A 21,094-nucleotide genomic window follows, 5' to 3' on the forward strand; every position below is an offset into this window, starting at 1 on the left:
GCTGTGCTGTCTACCTCAAACTTGACATTAAAAGGATTCTGGAAGCCCATCTACTGCTCTCATTTACAACTATATAAACCCATTCATCAGCAGTCAGAATTTACTCTTACTTCCTTGACCTCTGTTACTATTATTTGTTATAAAATAGAGATCCGCTTCCTGAGACAAGAATGGAGATTGCCAATAGAAGCAAGAGAAGAAAACTAAAACATAACTTTTCTAGAATAGTAAAAACTAGAGACAAAAATCCACAGATTTTCATCGTAAGTGGGTAGAAATCCACTTAAAAATATGCCCTTTAATTTCAATATCTATTTTTACCTTGTTAAAGTTATTTTATATGGGTCTCCTTTCTGATTTCTCATATTCTCAGTATCTTGACTCCTCATAACACATAATGTGGTTAAATAGTTGCTTTACATAAAGATGTAGGAACTGGGCTCTAGTGAGGCAAATGACTAAGGATCTTCCAAGTTTTTTAGAACACTTTGGCCATAAAAGTATATGCAGGAGGGCAAGAGCTATTTAACTGCAGACTGTTTGACACTGTTTTCCAACAGCATCAGCTCACATCTGGCAGGAAGTGTTGGCTTTAAAGGCTGCATGAAGGGTTTCCAGTTCCAAAAGAAGGATTTCAACTTGTTAGAAGAACCAGGAACCCTTGGAATCAGCTATGGGTGCCCAGAGGACTCACTGGTAAGCAGAACACCATGCGTGAGCTAACAACAAAATTTTGGCAATGGATATGACCACAAGCTCAATATTTACTCCAAATAATGGAAAGGAAAAGTCTTCAACCAAGGAAACTACAATGCATTGATTGTGATTTTTTATTTAGTCTGCTGACATACTATCCGGTTTTCATCCTGAATTGCAGCACTAGATGTTTTACTTGATATCCTTATTATATCTGAGATTGCAATGTGAAGGCTGGATCTGACATAGGCTGTATGCTGTATTCTGAAAGCAAATATTCCATAGTAATTCAATTTTTCTTTATGCAACAAAGAGAATTGTCCTCAAACACTTCCTAACACAGATGTATGACACGAAAAGGACAGCAAGATATTGACCTTCCAAATGAGTTCTCTCCTTAAGTCAGTCCAGTTCTACCTCTGTGAAACACAGTACAACTGCACCAACACTGAGGGAACTGCCTTTTCTTTTCAGATCCCCTCCATCATTCATCATTTACTCATTACAATACAAGGCCGGTAATTCTAAACTGTGTTCACAGTTTTTATCCTGCAGGCATGCCTATCCAAAGCCATGCTGCCTGTGAAGATGAAGAGCCCCACCACTTGTAGAATTCATCACACAACTTCATCCTCTGTAAAGGAGGAAGCTAGCTGCAATTTGTCCTGCCTCAGGCCTGGTTTTCCTTCTGAGGCTGAGAACTATAGACACCCCTCCCCCCCATCCTCCGATACAAGCACTCAGTGTAGCATGCAAACTAATACATCTCACGTTGTGATGGTGACTGTGCCACACTGTTTGGAGAGGGGCTTTAGCCCCCTCTGTTTCTAGTCTTCACACTTAACATCAGCAGATGTAGGATGAGCGCTGGAGTCCCTAAGGAAATTGAGAACCATTTGGCTTGCACAGTCTAAATGGCTACACTTTGTTAACACTTTCATGGCATGCAAGGGGCAGTCTATATAAATTAGGTTAAGCCAAGAAGAAAATATTGAAGTTTTATAAAAGAACTGAACTGACTACATCTTTAAAAGAAAGTCTCCTTTTTTATTATTAAAAATGTTTTCGACAGCATACTTGCAACTTTATTTTATTTAATTTGCAGATGTCCCGCAAAGCATATTTCAATGGAGAAAGCTTCATTGCATCAAGCCAAAAAGTGTCATTCTTTGGTGAATTTGAAGGAGGCTTTAATTTCCGGACATTGCAGCCCAATGGGTTGCTATTCTATTATTCTGAAGGAGTGAGTATACTTTTCTTTAGAGTTTGTATTGTTTTATTTTACCTTTGAATTGTTTCCCAGAATACTAGGGGAATAATGGAATTTTTCACCTGATGTTTTAACAATGGAAAAAGCAGTCTCGAATATAGAAGCATTTGGCGATGGCCACATTTTTACAGTTTGCATTTGATCTACAGATTAAATCCAGCTATGCCTAGACATGGTTTGGATGCCAAGAAGAGGATTTGATCACATGCCTAGAATTAACATGTATCCCTTTGTGCTCAATCCACAGGGTAGAAATGCAAAGTGGATCTTGCAGTGTGCTCAGCAGCACTGCAATCCCGATTTGGACCTGTAGGTGCTACTAGAGCATAAATAATATTAAGGGACTGTTATTTTCCTCCCAGAGACAATCCCTGGAAGCAAAGATGAACCAGAGAAAGCTTGTTTGGATTAGTGGGATGGTATTCTCAGCAGTGATGAGTTGACAGAAATCAGTCAGAAAGCTATTCCCAGATGGTACTTAAACCTCCATGGATGACTGGGAAAAACTGTGTTTTAGAATGGCTCCTTGCAGTTACAGGCAGCAGGCTGCCCTAACTGCTCCTGTCAGAGGAGAGATGGGCAGAATGTGGAGTCACACTCCCAAAATGGTGAGTGAGCATGAGGAATTCTAAGAACCTAAAGGCTCAGACTTACATCTGCAGCAAGCGTAAGCTCCGATGACAGGAACATCTGTTACCACCCACAAATGTCTATTCTGCCATCCTTGCAGAAGATTACCAGCAATGCAGCAACAAAGGCTGCATGAGACCTATATCCACCCCTGAATTTTTACATTTTACAGCCTGGAGTATTACTATATATTGAAATAAGTCACCATGTCAGTTATCCAAGCTACTTGCATAAATGAGGCAGAGCCTGAAGTATAATAGTGTTTTCTTGTATCACCTTACACATCATTTCTGGTTTCAACTCAAAAGCTCTAAGCCTATGAAATGCCAAGTGCCCTATTTAACAAATGGAGATTCAGCTATTTAGCACTTTACAGAATCAGAGAGCATGATTCCTGTGACTGTGCAGTGACAACGCTTGTTCTAATGGAACAGATAATATTCCTGTTATGTGGGGCTGTGATCCCAAATGCCTGACCCAGATAGAAAATCCTGTCTCTAAGACCATTTTGAGTGACTAAATGAGTCTGATCAGAGGGAATTAGGAAAAGAAAAAAAAAGTATTGTTCTTATGAGAGCAGGGATCTTACAGTAACAGCTGCTCTATACAGTACCATAACAGGGGTACCAGACACACAAATCAAATATAAACATCATAAACTGCTAGATGGAAGGAGCTCATGTGACAGATACATGAGACAGTCTGCAGCAGAATTCATGCTTAAAGAACAGCAAGAATATCAATTATAATGTGATTATCTCCTCCTTTGCTTCTCAGTCTACCTCTCTGCAAAGAGAGTAAAACTGGGGAAAACAGCAAGAGGAAATATGTTTGGTTAGGGAAAATAAATACAACAATAAAATGCACTGGACTGTTAACTTTTCCAGTGTTACACATGCTTCTGAAGATGCTTTTCTCTGTATTTCAGTCAGATGTGTTATCCATCTCTATGGACAGAGGTGCTGTTGTTTTAAATGCAAGTGGAATTAAAGTTCAATCATCAGACCGAAATTACAATGATGGAAAAAACCATTTTATCATTACTTCTGTCACACCAGAAAGGTAAAGCTGTCCAGCATCTTTTATACCCTACCTTCAGAATATAAATATTTCTTGTAAAGAACTCGTTATCATTTAATATTCTCTGTCAAAGGGATGTTTAGGCATTTTTTTCACTGATTTTTTTTAAACTGATTAATTCAGTTTAAAAAAAATACAAAGCCAAAATCAACGTGATTGAAATTTGGCCTGCTTGGCCTGAGGATAAGATGCCAGGAATTTTTAGTAAAACTAAAAGAAAAGAACAGTGTTTTTCAAAGCTTAGCTCCTGTTTGCCCTCATATATGAAAGCAGTTTAATATAACCAAAAACTAGCATAAGGGTCATTCTTCATCAGGTTTTTTTTTGATTTTTTTAAACAATCCCAAATTAACCATTGAATCATTTTACTATTGCTTTCTATGTTAAACATTTTCTTAAAAGGTCAAAGAATCAAAAAATCTTTCTTTTAGAATCTTGACTATGCAGATAAAACAGGTCATTCTGTTTGCAGACTGAAACAGAAGCTTGTACATATGACTTCTGACATCCAAGAAGCATGGTTTGAAAAGCTGCAAGTGAGATACAGTGCCTTGGAACAGTGTTGAGAACTGTCATATTTCCCTGAGTGTTTTGAATTCTGAATTTGCCAAAAATCAGTGCCTGATGCTTCAGACAATAGTCAGTTTCATATTAAGGCAGTAGAATCCTTCCTGATTTCTGCAGCAATTGATTTGTTTGTTGCAAAATGAGATTAAGTAAAGATCATTGTATAAGCTAAAACAGGAATGTGTTGTGATAAAAGAGAAGGAAAAAGGGATGGGGACATAAAGGAGAAGGATTAGCACATGCTTGTATCTCATTTTCCCAAATGGTGGCTCCATCCATTTATTAATGATCTCTTTGTTTATGTATCTTCACTGAGTGGACTTTAGTTTTCTGGACTTCAGGATTAACCCCAGAATATCACATCATGACATCTGTTGCCCTGTGGACTCTAGGTTGCTAGTGGGCTAACTGCACTATTGCTCATTGCACAGCTGGAAATGAGAAGATGTTCTCATGACTGTGAGCATTACCATTCAGTGATTTATACACTAAACACAGCATTTGGGGTGTACATAACATGTTGTCTAATAACCAGCATGGACTTTTACAAAACCAGTTTACAAAATGGATGCTTTGTCCTTGCAGATATGAGCTGACTGTTGATGACAAGAAAGAAAGCAAAAAGAAGCCAGCTAAGGACAAAGCAGGGAAAAGCCCTGACAGTGTCAAGAAGTTCTATTTTGGTGGCTCTCCCCTCAGTATGCAGCAAGCCAACTTCACTGGCTGCATAAGCAATGCCTACTTCACTAGGTATGTAGCATCCTTCCAAACACATTATCAGGCAATCAGTGTCTGACAGCTCAGACAGTAACTACTCAGGAGAATTTATTTGCACAATAAAAACATTTATCTCATTTTGTGAGGCTAGTCAGTATATGTGAATACCTTTCTTACCTTATTTGCCATGAAATCTGTTGGTGCAGACTTCCTAGGTTAAGAAATTGTTGAAGTGGGAATAACTGTTGACGTAAATCAGCTTTCAGTACTGCACCTGCTAATGCCTTTGGTGCAATGTATAATTTGCATAGCTGTAATTTACATTTATATTATGTAGCTTGCAGCTCTGCCTTTGAAACAAAATGATACTACAGCGTCTCACAGAAGCTGTTGAAGTTAGGAGTTTGGTCATGTGGAAGTGGTCAGAATTTGTTGATCTTAATCACTTTACGAAATACTCTTATATAGAAAATTTTAAAGTAAATTTGATGCTGCAGATTCTGACTCTGTGTTTATGCAAGCATTAATATAACAGACAGAAGTAGTCCAGGCTGCCCATATCATCCAAACATCACCTGATTAATCTATATTTTTAATCAAGGATCCAAGATGAAAAAAGCCCATCAAAACATCATTTAAAATACAAATGTAAAATTCTGTGATTTCTATGAAAACTATTGCAATACTTGCAAAAAGCTGTTCTTGACACCTTTCAGTCAGTCAGTCATATTCCCTCTTTGAAACACAGGTTGGATCGAGAGGTTGAGGTGGAAGATTTCCAGAGGTACTCTGAGAAAGTTCAGACTTCTTTTTATGGATGCCCTGTTGAATCCCCTCCAATTGCTCTTCTCCATAAGAAAGGAAAAAACTCATCAAAAGCCAAAGGAAATCGTAATAAAAAGGTTTGCTACAAATTGCTTCAGTACCACCTTAGAATTTTCCAAACTGATACATACTGTGTCATGATTGTAAATTCTCCAAATCATGGTTCCAAAACATACCACTTGAAGAATACTTCAGCTTTAAGATAAGCAAAGGTCTTCATCCCTTTGAATATTTCATCACTACAAATATCTGCCCTGACCTGATCTGCACTTGCATCATTCTGTCTTACTAGAACTGTAAAATACATTTTCTGACATCTTCGAGAAAGCACTGCAGAAAGAGCCTTCTTTGATTTCTTCTATAGCCTAAAGGCAATAAGCTTGCTTCTGTTCTCAGCTACTTCCATGTGGCTCTATTGGGTACAATTAGCATGCATTAATATAAATGAGAAAAAAAAACCTCTTCCAGCATGCAGAACTTATGGTCCAAGCATGTCCTATTATGACTGTACTATATCCTACATCACTGAAAGCAGAGGGGAAAATATTCAAATAGGAAAACTGCAACATATTTGAATTGTAATTATGTTAGCTACACAGGTAGGAATTCTTGGAACCATTCTTTTTTTTTTAAGGAAAGCATATATTGCTAGTTTATATATAAATGATATTGCTATTTTTAGTATGTTCCATCTTAGTCAACATTTCTGGTTCATGGTTCTCTTTGTATGAAGGTGGGAAGAGATAAAGACAAGATCTCGCAGGCTTCAACTGGCCTCAGAAAACTGTATCAAGAAATGAATATGCACAGAGACCCTCAGTGCCACTTGCCTATGAATCCCAAGGCAACCGAACACGCATATCAGTTTGGGGGAACAGCAAACAGCCGGCAAGAGTTTGATCACATACCAAAAGATTTCAGTGAAAGGTAAAGGAACTTTAGAAATAAAAATGAAATACACTGGGGAGGACAAAGTAGTATTTGAAAGGAAAAAAATGACATATTTCTGCTCTTAGCCTGGTGCTTTTTTTGTTTATGTGTTATATCTAAGGCAAATTTTTACATACAGAATGTTTTTAGGATATATTAGAAGGTGTTTCAGCTGAGTCAGAGTAATAAATTGAATATGTTTCCAGTTACCTCCCTTTTGTAGACTCTTCATCTGTACTATATATTAAGAAAATGAGTCTTTTTGCCCATTCGTATGAAAGTTTAAAGGATGTTAGTTCTATATAAGTAGTGCACCATTGGTCTCTTTATGCAAGAAGTACTGGCATTCGAGCAGAGCTGGAAATGAACATGATAGTTCACCAAGAAATGAAGCACAGTTGTGTGTTAAGTGGACCATGGCAGCTGTTTAAAACTGCTTGGGAATCTACTTAGTGCAGCAGGACATAAAGCTATGAAAACCATGTCCAGTTCAAGCCATAGTGGAAATACAAGCAATTAATTATGAGTCCAGCTATATTGGATATTTAATCCTCAGGCTCCCACAGAATAGGCTGTATGGTATCTTATGACCACCAATGGATCTTAGTTTAATACTTTCCATGAAAGACTACAAATTCAACAACATAGCACTTTCTGGAAGCATACCAGACTACTAACTCAGAAAAGTGCCATTTCCTGACTTAAACAACAGAATCATTACATTTGTTTTAATTCAATAGTGTTTTACTTGGGGCAGTCCTAACGGTGTCCATCTGAGACAGAAGAAGGAAAACTCAAACTCTAACATGTCTGTTCATCCCTACAAGATATATTTTTGCTATAACTGCTATTACAGCTTTGTTGTTGTAATGTTTATTTTAAAAAACAATGGCTTGTGATGTTTTAAAACAAATTCTATTGGCAGGGGCCTAAATGTGAATGTGGAAGGTACACACTGCAATGGGGCATGTCTAGATCGTTCATATAATACCAGGAACAGAAGCTAAGCTAATTAGGTAACCTGAGAAGCAAGACTAATCATTTCTGGCACTGCCTCACACAAATACAGCTTTGCCATTTTTTTGACCCAAAGCAATAGTACCAACTCTTCACTGTTCACAATGTCAAATGGAGTCAAAGTAAATGGCAATGTCATCTTGAACTTCATGAGAAACAACTAGAAAGCAGAGGCTTAACAACAAGTCTAGAGTAACACTAAAGATTTGTGAACTGTCAGGTTTCCACTACATCAAAGGAAATGTTAAAAAGTCCACCAACATCGCTATTTGATAGGAATGGATACATAGTGTCCCTGCTGTCAGTTACTGGTTATCTGCACTGACTTTATTCACTCCAGAGATTTTGGTTTTTTGAAAACTGGTTCCTTGCAGGGTGGCTTTTTCGCTAGCTTTGACTTCTACTTTGAAAATCAGTACGGAATGCTTCTCAGAAACATCATTTCCATAAAGGACATGTATCTTCCTTGGGATGAGAGGAAAATCTCAATCTTCCTCTCTGCAGGTTGATTTCTGTCAATTATATCTGCTCTAATATTATTATTGTGTTTTTATTTGCCAGAGCTCAGTTCTCTATCAGTCTGAAAACTCACTCATCTCATGGCATGATTTTCTATGTCTCCGACCAAAAAGAGACCAACTTCATGGCCCTATTCGTAGCTCATGGCCGGCTCATTTTTATGTTTAATGCTGGTCATCAGAAGATAAGAATTAAAAGCCAAGAGAAATACAATGATGGTCTTTGGCACAATGTAAGTAGAAGAAAGCAATCAGTGGGAAGACACATGCTTTAAAAGGTGTGGTAAAGATGCTGATTTGACAGCTCAGGGAGTTTTCATTCCTGTGTTCATAACCACACCTGTGTTGAGAAACTTCTGCTAATATTTTTAAATCTTCCATGAAGAATTTTACCAAGTCATTAACTGGGGATAGAAGAGTTTACTTTGTAAATTAGTTATAAAAATCTAGCAATTCCCCACACTAACAGCCGATCAGAAATAGCAGAAGCAAGCAGAACAATAAGGCAATAAAAAGTCAAATCAGCTAGGAATGAAGGGCTAAAATTTTTTTTTGGCACATTTGAAGTGCCTAAGCAAGAGGCATAGCAGTCTTAGGTTCCCTCTGTTGTCCATGAAAATTAAAAGACAAATTTAGGGGGCAAGGTGATTTTCCCTCTGCAGATACCTATCTCTCCTCACTGACTATAGAGGAAATCCAGTTATAAGCTCCTAACTTGGGCATTTAAGTGTTTAAGCACTTAAACACGCTTTAAAGCAGGTTGGATGAATCCAGACCATATAACTGGAGAAGACTGTGAGAATTGTAAAAGTGTAGCAATGAATCATACATGTGAATATAAGATGGGAAGATCTCAGTAGACCGTGGGAGATCTTAACTACCTGTCTCATATGCCAAAATGGTAAGACAGAAGTTCTACTACCAGATATTTTTTATGAATGTGAAGAGTAAGAGTTGTTCAGCAAAGAATACCGGCAGCTAATAAAATAGGTTTGTAGCATATAACTCATAAGCTTTTCTTCTCAGATTTCTTATCTTCTTCCACTACACAGTAGTGTTCCCACGACACATGAAAGTAATCTTCTGCATTTTTTTCCCTCCCTTTCTAGGTGATATTTATAAGAGGAAAAAATATGGGCCGCTTGATAATTGATGGTCTCCGAGTATTGGAAGAATCTTTCAGTGCTAGTGCTAATACTTGGCAAGTCACTGAACCACTGTATATTGGAGGCGTATCTCCAGGAAAAGCTGTGAAAAATATCCAGGTAAAGTAGACACCCATTACATCACTACATATCTCTATGTATAGCTAACACAAAAGTTGACTCTAGGGGTGAACTGAAGCAAAAGCTGTAATAATATCAACCCTCAGCATGCTGAGGAGCACCCACCTCAGTTCAAGTGGATAGTGGAAGTGTATTGGGCTAGACTTCAGCAGACTTGCAGCAGCAATCAGGAAAGCCAGTGGTCTCTGAGCAATAGAGAAATCCTGGTAACATTCAAGCTGAGATGAGACAGGTAAAATTAGGTGAGATCAATTTCACTCTCGGGTCTGAGATATAGATGAGTATCAGGATTTAGTTGAGGTTTTAGTGCTGTCTCAGTATCTCTCTCTTGAGACAATACCTAGAGGTCAGGATTCTGCTCCACATTTTGGATGTTCAACTATACATGCCTCCAAAGTAATCTTTGGCGATATGTGCCTAACAAGATAGCCACACTACTCAGAGAAAGCAGAGTCCTTTCTTGCTTTGAGGGTATGAGGTATGACTGCTGTAGTACTGCCTTGCTCTAGTTGCACTTTGTTTCTCATGGTTCTGTATGGATCCTTTGAGAAACAGTACAAGCTAGACTTACCTCGAGGTCATCTGAGAGACATTAGAGCATAAGAAAAGCACCTGTCCTGCTTCTCTTTCTTGGATTTAATTCAAAACCGACACACCAGAGAATCATGGCATTAGAAATCACACACAAGCAGAAACTGGGGAGAAAAGAGTTTCTTGCCTTCCATAAGCAATTTATCTACTAATCATGCTTTTTGTTTCCCCAGATTAACTCAGTCTACAGTTTTAGTGGTTGTCTCAGCAATTTACAGCTCAATGGAAGATCAATTACTTCTGCTTCACAGACATTTAGTGTAACACCTTGCTTTGAAGGCCCATCAGAAACAGGAACATACTTTTCATCAGAAGGAGGATATGTCGTCCTTGGTAATATACTACTGAATAAATGTATCCAATAATAACACCTTAGTCTTATTTACTGTACCTCAGAATGGCACATGTATCTGATGGATGTGGTAATTTCAGAGCCTGTGAGCTGTAAGGACTATTAGAAACAGATCATTATCGTGCTAAGCAGCTGATGCTGAGAGGTGAGAATGTCACCATGAAACTAGATAAATGGTTACAGATGTATATATTTAAAATAATTAGAATAATTTCACAGAGAAACAGATTATAATATGATAAAAATTATCATAGAAAATGTAAGTTAATGGGGCTAAGACCATGTACACCAACAAATGGTCACCCCTTAGTCTTTAATTAAGAAAACAGTATGTGATTCAAAAATTCTAATGAAATACTTTCTGTATGTATTGACAATGAACAACATGTCAGAACACATCTTTTCTGTCATTTAAGCCTGCTGTGTTCCAGGAATTTTTTTATGAGGTTTTTTTTGGTCACATAGGCTCTGATCTGAATAGGAAAGGAAACAGAGCAACCCTATCCATTGGCAACACCAAGAGGAACTACACGCTGTTTCTAATTTGCTCCCTGGCCTGCCACCAGACAGAAAAAGGGGGTTTCTACTACTGAATCATCAAATCTCAAGTGAACTCCCACTCATTGTGTAAAGACTGCTGAACATCAAGCAAACTGCACAATATGAAACTGCCTAAAAAATACACAGAAATTATTTTCTGCTTTCCATCACATTGCTAAGAAGTATTTTTAAACAAAATACATACTTTTTAAATAATGAGAAAAATAAAGAAGCTATTATTAATACTTCAAGGAAGCAGAATAAACAAAAGTGGAAGTGGGTCATGTATGATGATACACCATACTATCTCTTCAAGTATGTCTACTGGCACATGTTCCAATAGTTACAACAGGACAAATAGGTTCCACCCAGGGACTTGGAATTTCCATTTTGACTTTGAATAGAAGTCCAATTTCATCATTAACTCAGTATAAAAAAAGAATATTATTCTTTTTCCCTCACAGATGAATCCTTCAGTTTAGGCATGAAATTTGAAGTCATTTTTGAAATACGTCCCCGAAGCAGCTCAGGAATTCTAATGCATGGTCACAGCGTGAATGGGGAGTACTTGAATATGCACATGAAAAATGGACAGGTATAATAAAGGCCACATTCCTTCCACTGATTTGACTGGTTCCTCTATCTACTTGGACTCTGTGCTACATGCATCTTTTGTCTTACAAATTTGATATTACTTGATTCTTATTTCTCTCCTAAATATATTAAATGCTTAGATTAGGCAACCCAGATACTTCTTTTAATATACATAAAATAAGATCTAGCATAAAACCAAATCACTTGACTGGTACTAACAATAAATATTTAATGTGTAGGTGAAAAGAAGCACGAGCACTAACACTTTGGTGCTGCTGTTTCATCCACACATTAAAAATGTATAACAGTTACAAATAAGGTGATTTCATTTCTGCCTGATGAATTTTTATTTCTTGCATGTTAAAAGCAAAATCTCAGTTGCGCTCATTGTCTTCTTGTTTTAACACACGTGTGTGATGGAGAAAGTGAAGGAGAAGGAAAGTTCTGATTGTCTGTTCATATGATTACTAAAGCCTCTGGATTTCTGTAAGGCTGTGAATTGAATGAGAGAGGTTTGAAATGAACTTTTCAGATTGTTGTTGTTGCTGCTGCTATCTTATGTTCACTGCTAAAATCTGCGTCTCTTCACGGCAGGCATTATATACACACAGTAAGAAGCTGTAGTCTTAAAAGACAGAACAAGCAAAGGTTTGGAGTAGGAAAAAAAATCTTTTTCTCCTTTTTGCAGAAAAAAAAATTCAGGGCATAATCAAGTGAATGGACAGTGTGGGTGTTCTTAACCACTGCAGTGCGCTACCCAGCATCTAATTGTCAGTGAGCTTGTCTGTTCCGGGCTAGAAATAAAGAACCTGGAGATACCCTGTCACCTCTGCTATTGGAACAAGAACCTACAGTAGAAGCACTGAATGGACATTTTAACAGTAGTGATTCATTCCATCCTAAAGCAAGCATCTGATATAGGTGGGATGAACTATCATTCGGAGAATCTATTGCTCTGTAAATCCCATTCTTACAGCTGTAGCTAGTCCTTGGTAAATTAACAGAGAACTTCTTATAACCACAGTGCATCTCTGTGTCATGGCACACTTAAAGCTTCCATCTATTTTCAGTGGTGCCCAGCGGCAGGACAAGGGGCAACAGACACAAACTGAAACACAGACAGTTCCATCTGAATGTGAGGAAAAACTTCTTTCATTGTGAGGGTGACAGAGCCCTGGAACAGGTTGCCCAGAGAGGTTGTGGAGTCTCCTTCTCTGGAGATATTCAAAACCCACCTGGACGTGATCCTGTGCAACGTGCTCTAGGTGACCCTGCTTGAGCAGGGGGGCTGGACTAGATGATCTCCCGAGGTCCCTTCCAACCTCAACCATTCTGTGATTCTGTGTGATCTATATACAACTGATTCAGCATAGTACTTCTTACATAAAGATCTGAAGAAAGCTTTGCATATCCAGAAGCTTGTCATTTTTTTCCAACTGTATCAGTTGGTCTAATAAAAGATAACCCTTTTTCTCTCAAACATCACTTCCAGCATAATGCATATGGGAGTCACAAACAAAATTCACCGTGGAAAAGCACATCTCCCTGCTTGTCACCAAAACAGGCCTGCCAGTTAGCCTCTTAGTAAGCATCCATGTTTTTACCATTAACTGTCTGCTCTCTTCAAATGCATTACCAAGGACCTATTGTGTGAAAGAGCTTTTGCTGAACAAATAAGAATGATCAGCATCTTCAATTCATTTTTAAATGCCTATATCTCTATCAATACAGCTTGTCTGAGGGATTTATTAAGGAGCCACCTTCCCTCATGATTCTGTATTTGTTTTAACTGTTCCAATAGATCTTGTCCAAGGGTAGATGAAAAGGAAGATGAGGATCATTTCATTTTTGTTTTTTGGTGCCCTTGTGCAAAAAGTTAAAATATTCCTTAGCTACTACTATGTTGAAACAGAGATCTTCTAAAATCAAATATAAGCTGTTTCCTTGCATCATTGTCAGTCAACAAGCTGTCAACACTGTAAGGGACAAAGTGATTTGGAATCCTCTGACAATTGTCACTAGGAATCCTGTGCCCTGCAACAGGGCACAGTGCTGCTCTGCCAGTGCTGTGGCAGTTTCCATCTGGAAAGATACTCGCCCATGTAATTAATGCAGAGGTGCAAAATTCAGAATTAGGTTCATTTTCTAGCTCTGCCATAGATTTCCTCATAAGCTTGAACAAGTAACTTAATAGTCATTGCTAAATCCCCTATCTATTCCTTTCTCTCATCTTGCCTGTTTGTTTAGATTTAGGTTTTTCATGGCTGTTTCTTATTAAGAGGCTAGCAAGATGCCAAAACATCATCTGAGGCCTCTAAACACTAATTTAACACACAGGAAATTATAGAGTTGCTCTTCTGGAAAATTTGAGTGAAATTAGCTGTTATTTTTTGAATGAATCTTTTCTTGAACACTCTTCCCTGAGTTCCAATCAGAAATGTTACAGAAATGTTGAATCTAAAAAAATTTCAAATTAGAAAGGTGCTTTATTTTAATGCTTTTTTTGAGAATTTGCATGAAGCAATGTTCTCCTGTCATTTTCATACTAGACATGTTCTGAGTGGGGAACATCACATTAGTACAACAGTAGATAAAAAGAGAACAGGAGGGGTTTTACAATGACAACTACATTATTTTCCTCCAGGTTACTGTGAAACTGAATAACGGAATCAGGGATTTTTCAACTTCAGTGACACTGAAACAGAGTCTCTGCGACGGCAGATGGCACCGAATTGCAGGTCAGTAAAACTTAATCATTTCCTTAAGAAAGATAACAGAGCCAAATTCTCCATCCTCAGCTATCCATCTCCATGGGCTGGGAGACTGGGAATAGAGTCATATTTTTAGTTATTCCCTTTCACCCGTCAAGATGCAAGTTTGTGTCTTGTAGTGCCTTGAAAGAGGCAGTCCTTGTCCTCCTCCAAACATAGAGACTGTAGAGCTTCCTGGGAGGACAAGCACAAGTTCCTGCCAAGCATAAATGAAGATGGAAGCTCCTTGTTCACAGAACATGGACAGCCTAGGTGGAATGATGGCAACCTTTCCTAACTGATAAGCCAGATGATATTTTTCTTTCCCAAATTTGAGGTTAAATATATTGATAGAACACAGTAGCTGCAGGGAGATGCTGCCTTTAAAGGTCAACTAACAGGCCAAGTCTGGAGAGTCCCTGCCTCACACTGAGCTACAGTCAGAATTTTGTCCCTGTCCCAACAGCCATCCTTCATTCCTAGGTTTCAAAGTCAAAAAGTATATCTAAACCACAGGTACTTGAAACTCCTCTAACTTCCTTTCTAGAAGCTCACTTGGGATGCCTCCCAGCACCATGTCCACAAGAGACATCAAGGTGTATTACTCCCTCATACATTCTAGTTTCTTTCTGAAGGAAACCCAGGCACACAAGCAAGGAGGAAACCTCACTGCATTCTAGTAGGTCCCCTATTGGGAATGACCTGGAGAACAGGATTATGCAGCACACCTGCCCTACAGCCTAGACACAGCCACAAACAATCAAGAGCCTCACTCAGAAGTGACCTTGCTCCCACACCCTCATCTTGCATTGGCCTTGCTCTGTGACAGACTGCCCACATACCGGCACTCAGATCAAACAGACACTCCCATCTGTCATAAAACCCTCAAAAGCTACTTTTTATGACTATAGATCTTTTTGATCCCTGGTCCTTCTTGTTACAGTTATAAGAGATGCTAATGTGGTGCAGCTGGATGTGGACTCTGAAGTCAACCATGTGGTAGGGCCACTAAATCCAAAGGCAATTGACCACAGGGAGCCGGTATTTATTGGAGGTGTGCCAGGTAAGTTTTGGCAGCTTTATGGTATTGCTCCCAAATTTCAACACTGCTTTCACAGGAAACATAGAAGCTTTGTTTTCACTTCAAAAAAGAATGAAACGTGCACACTATTCATGTGTACAACCTGGTATAATTCAAAGGCTCAGGAATAGCTGATCAGAAATGTTCTACCCCAAGTTCTCCAAGAAAAAAGTGCTGCTTCATTGAAATTAAAACATTCACATTTGCTGGAGGGTCAGGCATGGAGTTAGTAGAGAAGTCAGCTTGCTAGAAAAATTCACTTTTTTTCCCCCACTTTTCTTTCCAGTAAAGGCTTACTGTTTTTTTAAGAAACATTTTTTTTTTCAATGGGTTTGGAAAAATCACTGTTAGTTGTAATTGAAGTCTCAAGGTTTTGTTGCTGGCAGGCTGCTTTCCTCTGCTCCAAGCAATGGTTTCTTTGAACACCATATAAAACATGAAGATTCTTATTCTGACTAGTGATTTCTATCGCACAGATGTCTGCTAATGTGAATTTGTGACTCACAGACCATCTGTGTAGCGTGGGCCAAGATTACTACATTTACTTCCCTTATTCAACAGACAGAGCTACTCTGTTGGGGGTTCATATGCAAACTGTAATCAACACTACGTGATTCATTTTTTAAGTCATCTCCTGCACATTTCTCATTGAAAACATGCAGCATTATTTCTCTGTGCCTTGCATGCCAATCATGAATAGCTCTAACAATCCAATTTATTATATTGCTTATCTTGGATTAGTGGCTTGAGTGCATGATGTTCTCATCCATCCCACACTACCAGGAGGAAAAACGAGCCTAAAGGGAATCATAAAAACTATGTGCACATGCCTGTATACTCTTTAATTCCAAATTGGAATTTTATTAGGACAGAACTCTTCCCAGAGAGGTAATATAAAGTGGTAATTGCAAATGCTGTTCTGCTTCGAAATAGAACTTCCTGGTTCTGCATTAATTATAGAATACTAAAGCAATGCCATACATTGGCTCCATAATACTGTTATCACCCTGGCACAGAAGAATCCTGTAACGAACTTCACAACAACAATGATATTATACTAACTAATACCACGTAAATACAGTAGACTAAACAAAACCTAACAAAGCAGATACAACTGACAATATATCTAATGTTTAAAGAAATTACAAATACGCAGCCTCGGATTAATCTACTCCATTATTTAAAAGAGAATGTACTGTCCAAAAATGCAAGATTGAGCCTCTACTGACTGTGTGTTATCAAGAATTTTACTTAAAGGTAGATGACTTCCCCTGCTTACTCTAATTGCCTCTAGGACACCAGCAGTAGTCCAGACATTTAAAAAGACTCACAGAAGATGCAACAGAGCTGCACCCAGTAGCTCATAGAAAAAAAAGAAAAAGCCATGGAAGATCCTTATCATACATATATATTAGAATGCAGGCACCAACTTTCCTTTCATACATGCAAGCTGTTCGGTGGAACAAAAATGCCTTTCATATATTTTGCCTCTTCCAAAAGCTGACTATTCCAGTGTCTAAAGTGACTAAACTTTTTTATACAATTTGAACTTATTTCAATGTTATTGATGAACCAATCACATGTAGGATGTATTATGGCATGGGCTCCTGAATAGAATACTGAACTGCAATAGAGGAGACTCAGGTGCCATTACCAATTCTGCCACTGAACTGATTATTTTGGTCATCATCAGCTCTAATTTTTTTTTTCTAATTTGTTTCTTCCAGAGTCTCTGCTAACATCCAGCCTGACTACACGCAATTCCTTCATTGGCTGCATTCGTAACTTCATGATTGATGAAAAACCAGTGAGTTTTAGTAAAGCAGCTTTGGTTAGTGGTGCTGTAAGCATCAACACATGTCCAGCAGCTTGATACTGCATTGCATCAACACTGCAACATTCCCTAGAGCACAGAAGGAAAAATAAACCAAAAAAAACATGTTCTTTTCTTTACCAATATGGAAAAAAAAAAAAAGAGAGAGATCTCATCAAGGATCCATCTAGAGAAAGCAATACATTTAGGGTCACTTCTAATGTTTAGATGCAACCAAAAATCACTGACAAATAGAGCTGTTGTTTCTGCAGTTCTCTTATTATACCACAAGAGTGAGCTTTACCATTTCTTACAGTATACGCACAGCCAGGCCTACAACACTGTTACATGAAAATGTTGGATTATAAAAGAAATGAAAATTGTATTAAATATGTTGCTTTCAAGATAGATCCTGTACATCATTTCATTTGATACTGTAGGCTATCCTTTGTTTACCATGAAAAGATTTGCTAATGCACATTAAAGAATAAAGCTAGATAATAGATTTTCATTGCAACTAACTGTGTTAAAAGGCTTTTTCAATCTTCCATTCAACTCATGTATATATTCTTCAATTAAAATGGGGAGCAGAGAGGATACTGATTATGTAAGCTTATAAACAATGAAAAATTAGAACACATTTAATTCCACTTCTAGCACTTCTAGACTTCATTCTAGCATTCTAGCACAATGTGAAGAAAGGATGTATATTTTTAAAACAGACACTTTAATTATATAACTGGCCACTTACCTAAACTAGACAATTTTAGAATAACAGCCTAATTTAGGAAGGAGTAGGAGAGAGAAAATTTTAAATTTCAAAATTTCAAGTTACTGATTATATTTTTTCTCTAAATTTATCAATATATTTATCATATAAACAAATCAAAGCACCAAATCCAGGAGCTGATTGTGATCTCATTTGCACTAATATAGCAAAGTAAGTACCAAGTGTAGAAAGGCGAATTAAAGTCACAGTTTCAGCCAAATATGTATCACATAAACTATCATTTTCTTGTAAGAGTGCTGTAGGGCTTCAGTTTACAGCAATAATCCTCAAATTGGGAACAAACTCCTGTTGATCGTATCCTGGAAGATGTGTGGCTGAGGAGAAGCTGGCAGTGAAATAGGAAGATGCAACCAAAAGGCAAAGGACTGCAAATCTGAGCTGTGTTAAAACAGCAGAAGATGATGGATGGAAGTTAATACCAAGCCTCAGTTGACAGTAGGCCTGAACATCAAACAGGCACAGCTCACTTGCAAAACTTGATCTCTTGAATGATAAGCTACAAAGCATCAAAGCCATTCTTTTCTTTTAAGAATAAACTGTTGTTGCCAGAAAGTATATAATTGCTGGGCAAATTATTGTTGGAACCAATTCAAAATATGACCGGCTGCAAAGCAGGAAAGGGTGAAAGGGAGGATAAAGGACAACCCCCAAACTAAAACTTAATGGGAGCTCATGTAAAGCACAGAATCTGAGACAACTAGAATCCAGAAGTCTTGAATCTATTGACAGCTGGAGGGACCACCAGAATAAGATATATGTGTCAGCAATCATCAGTAGCTTGCTTACTACTCTCTCAATAGAAGTGTTTTGACAGACTGAAGTGGTCTTGGCTCACTCTGTGAAAGAATCATAGGGTCCGGACAGACCGCCACCCAGCCCAGGGATGACAACAGGCTCTTTGAGTGCCACAGCACAGCAGAGAATAGGTGCAGAGGGACTCTGGCAGGTGGGAGCCTGTCACTGCCTCTCCACTTTTCTCTAGAGCCCAGCGTTGGGGGAAAATCACAGTGGTGAATGGATGAGAGGAGATAGTGTGGATTCCAGCAGTCATTGCCTCTCTTTCCACCAGCCTTGTCAGTTCTGTTCCATCTTTCAGCCCCATGCATGTTTTAACAGCCTTCTCCTGGATACGTCTCCCATTTTGTTCCCAGCAACTCTCAGGCAACATGCCTCCAGAAGATATTCCTTTCCCACCCCAGTAGGGAGGCCCCCTACTTCTGGGAGTGGTATACAGCCCTCTCTTTTCCAATACAGCACTCCACAGACCACTGTTCAGAAGCAAGCAGTAAAAGTACTCGTCTGCAGTTTCTCTGAATCAAGCACACCATGGATCCCCAAATCTAATTGCCTTCAAATGCCATGTTTTCCTCAAACACCCAAGAAAACATGCCTCTTCAATTCTTTCCTGCTCCCAATCACTACTCAGACTGGGAGGCTCTGGTTTCACCAACAGCTGAGTCGTGTAACAGCTTGCTGCCATCAGAAGGAGGTTTAGCTCCTGCCTTTTCTTGCTTCCCGACGTGCTCCTGGCTGTTCAGTCTTGCCCCCTTCAGCATACTGACTCTGGAGCACATAGTCATTATCCCGTTATCCCAGCAGAAAACTCTTTGGGCTTTTGGTTTCGGGGAGGGGTTTTCCCCAGATCAGTGAGGTGGGCCCCCAGTGGGTACCAGAGCTCATGCATGGTGTCAGGGCTGCGCAGCTGAGATCTGGGGTGAAGTGAGCAGAAGCTTCTCCCCTTTCAGTGGCAGTGAGCTGTCAGATTGGCTCATTCCATCTCATGTCACCACAGTCTCAGCTAACCTTCCTCAGGCCCCGGTCTCCAGTACCCTATTGCTGGAGAGAAAAGACAGCAGATTTCCTGCTTATGTAGGTTCGTTACAGGGACTACTGCAATTCCTCTCAAGGTTGACTGCAGCTGCTAAGCAGAGATAGCCAAGAATAGCATATGCTTGTGCCCCCTAAGAGCACAGTTTAGTGAATGTTGGTATTAAATGGAGTATTGTACATTAACTAGTATATACATACTCAGGATGCTCTTCCATCTTACATCTACTTCAAGCTAAAACATATCTTCTCATATCCATATCCAAGCTCTGGGAATAAACAATATTTTTCTTAGACATATTTACTTAAGTGAGATTTCTTTTTGGTGGGCTTTATATGTAAGAATGACTTTCCTGATTAATCAGTCCTTATACTTTATACATGGAAAACTGAACAGTACTGAATAAAAACGTGCATTAAAATTCATAAAATGATACCATTCAGTTTACTTCTCTTTAATATATACCTAAAGCTAATCAAACATAGCAGTGCTTGTGGAGGATTATCTTCCTCAAGTTTCCTTTCTAGGCCTCAGAGATGCAGGTTTTGCCTCTGCAGGAAAGGGATTCCAAAGAAAAACGTTACTGATCCAGAGGATACTTGCAGAGTCAGGAGAGAGTACAGAATAATGCAAGTTTCCTTGCCCCCAGTATCCACATGGACCTTGAAATTACCATTCCATATGCACCAAAGACAGTCTATATACATAGCATTACATCTCTGCATTCATTTCTAAGCTACTGGTGTTTAAGAGAAGGCAACTGCCTATGCAGAAATCTTCCCAGAATTCAACTTGGCTTCTGTAACTACCTTGAAAGTCATAGCTCTAGAGTAGAAAACCCCTTACAAAGATCTGGGAAAAAACTCCAAATTCTAAGGTTTATTGTTAGATTGTTCATTTGCAGTTTTAATATTTTCAGTTTTCATAACTATCTCAATTCTGCAGAAAGACAAAAGACAAAATGAGCACTGACCTTAAGGAGAGTATACTTCTTCTCTGACACCTTCAGGGTTTTGATAATAGTGTTACTGTAGCCATGATCTAAATTAGGGCTGCAACTACACTGTTATTACATCATGGAATATACTGGAATTTGTCATCTTGCAAGACTACACAAGAAAGAATCCACCTTCAAGTTGAAATACCCATATTGCTTCAAAACAGAATACATTTAATTAGAATCTCTGGCTCAGGTACCTCTTATTTCTAAAGACCTGTA

The 21,094-nt window shown here is 38.6% G+C and overlaps 1 protein-coding gene across 6 annotated transcripts in view; it reads left to right on the forward strand.

Annotated features, from left to right (window-relative positions):
• LAMA4 (laminin subunit alpha 4) overlaps positions 1 to 20,310 on the forward strand; it is a 113,459-nt gene extending 93,149 nt beyond the window's left edge. For 3 of the 6 annotated variants that reach the window (XM_067293828.1, XM_067293829.1, XM_013948898.2), the window contains 13 exons: positions 561 to 696; positions 1,802 to 1,939; positions 3,525 to 3,658; positions 4,829 to 4,993; positions 5,709 to 5,862; positions 6,519 to 6,712; positions 8,294 to 8,483; positions 9,360 to 9,515; positions 10,301 to 10,460; positions 11,484 to 11,614; positions 14,258 to 14,351; positions 15,307 to 15,426; positions 17,172 to 20,310. In XM_067293828.1, the coding sequence (XP_067149929.1) occupies positions 561 to 696; positions 1,802 to 1,939; positions 3,525 to 3,658; positions 4,829 to 4,993; positions 5,709 to 5,862; positions 6,519 to 6,712; positions 8,294 to 8,483; positions 9,360 to 9,515; positions 10,301 to 10,460; positions 11,484 to 11,614; positions 14,258 to 14,351; positions 15,307 to 15,426; positions 17,172 to 17,317 (1,918 nt within the window). In that variant the 3' untranslated portion in view covers positions 17,318 to 20,310. Of the gene's footprint in view, positions 1 to 560; positions 697 to 1,801; positions 1,940 to 3,524; positions 3,659 to 4,828; positions 4,994 to 5,708; positions 5,863 to 6,518; positions 6,713 to 8,293; positions 8,484 to 9,359; positions 9,516 to 10,300; positions 10,461 to 10,559; positions 10,616 to 11,483; positions 11,615 to 14,257; positions 14,352 to 15,306; positions 15,427 to 17,171 lie in introns of those variants that run through there. The other 3 variants (XR_010883768.1, XM_067293830.1, XM_067293831.1) reach the window with 3 other exon arrangements.
• The last annotated feature ends 784 nt before the right edge of the window (positions 20,311 to 21,094 follow it).

This window comes from Apteryx mantelli, chromosome 3, assembly GCF_036417845.1.
Source record: "Apteryx mantelli isolate bAptMan1 chromosome 3, bAptMan1.hap1, whole genome shotgun sequence".
Taxonomy (NCBI): Eukaryota; Metazoa; Chordata; class Aves; order Apterygiformes; family Apterygidae; genus Apteryx; species Apteryx mantelli.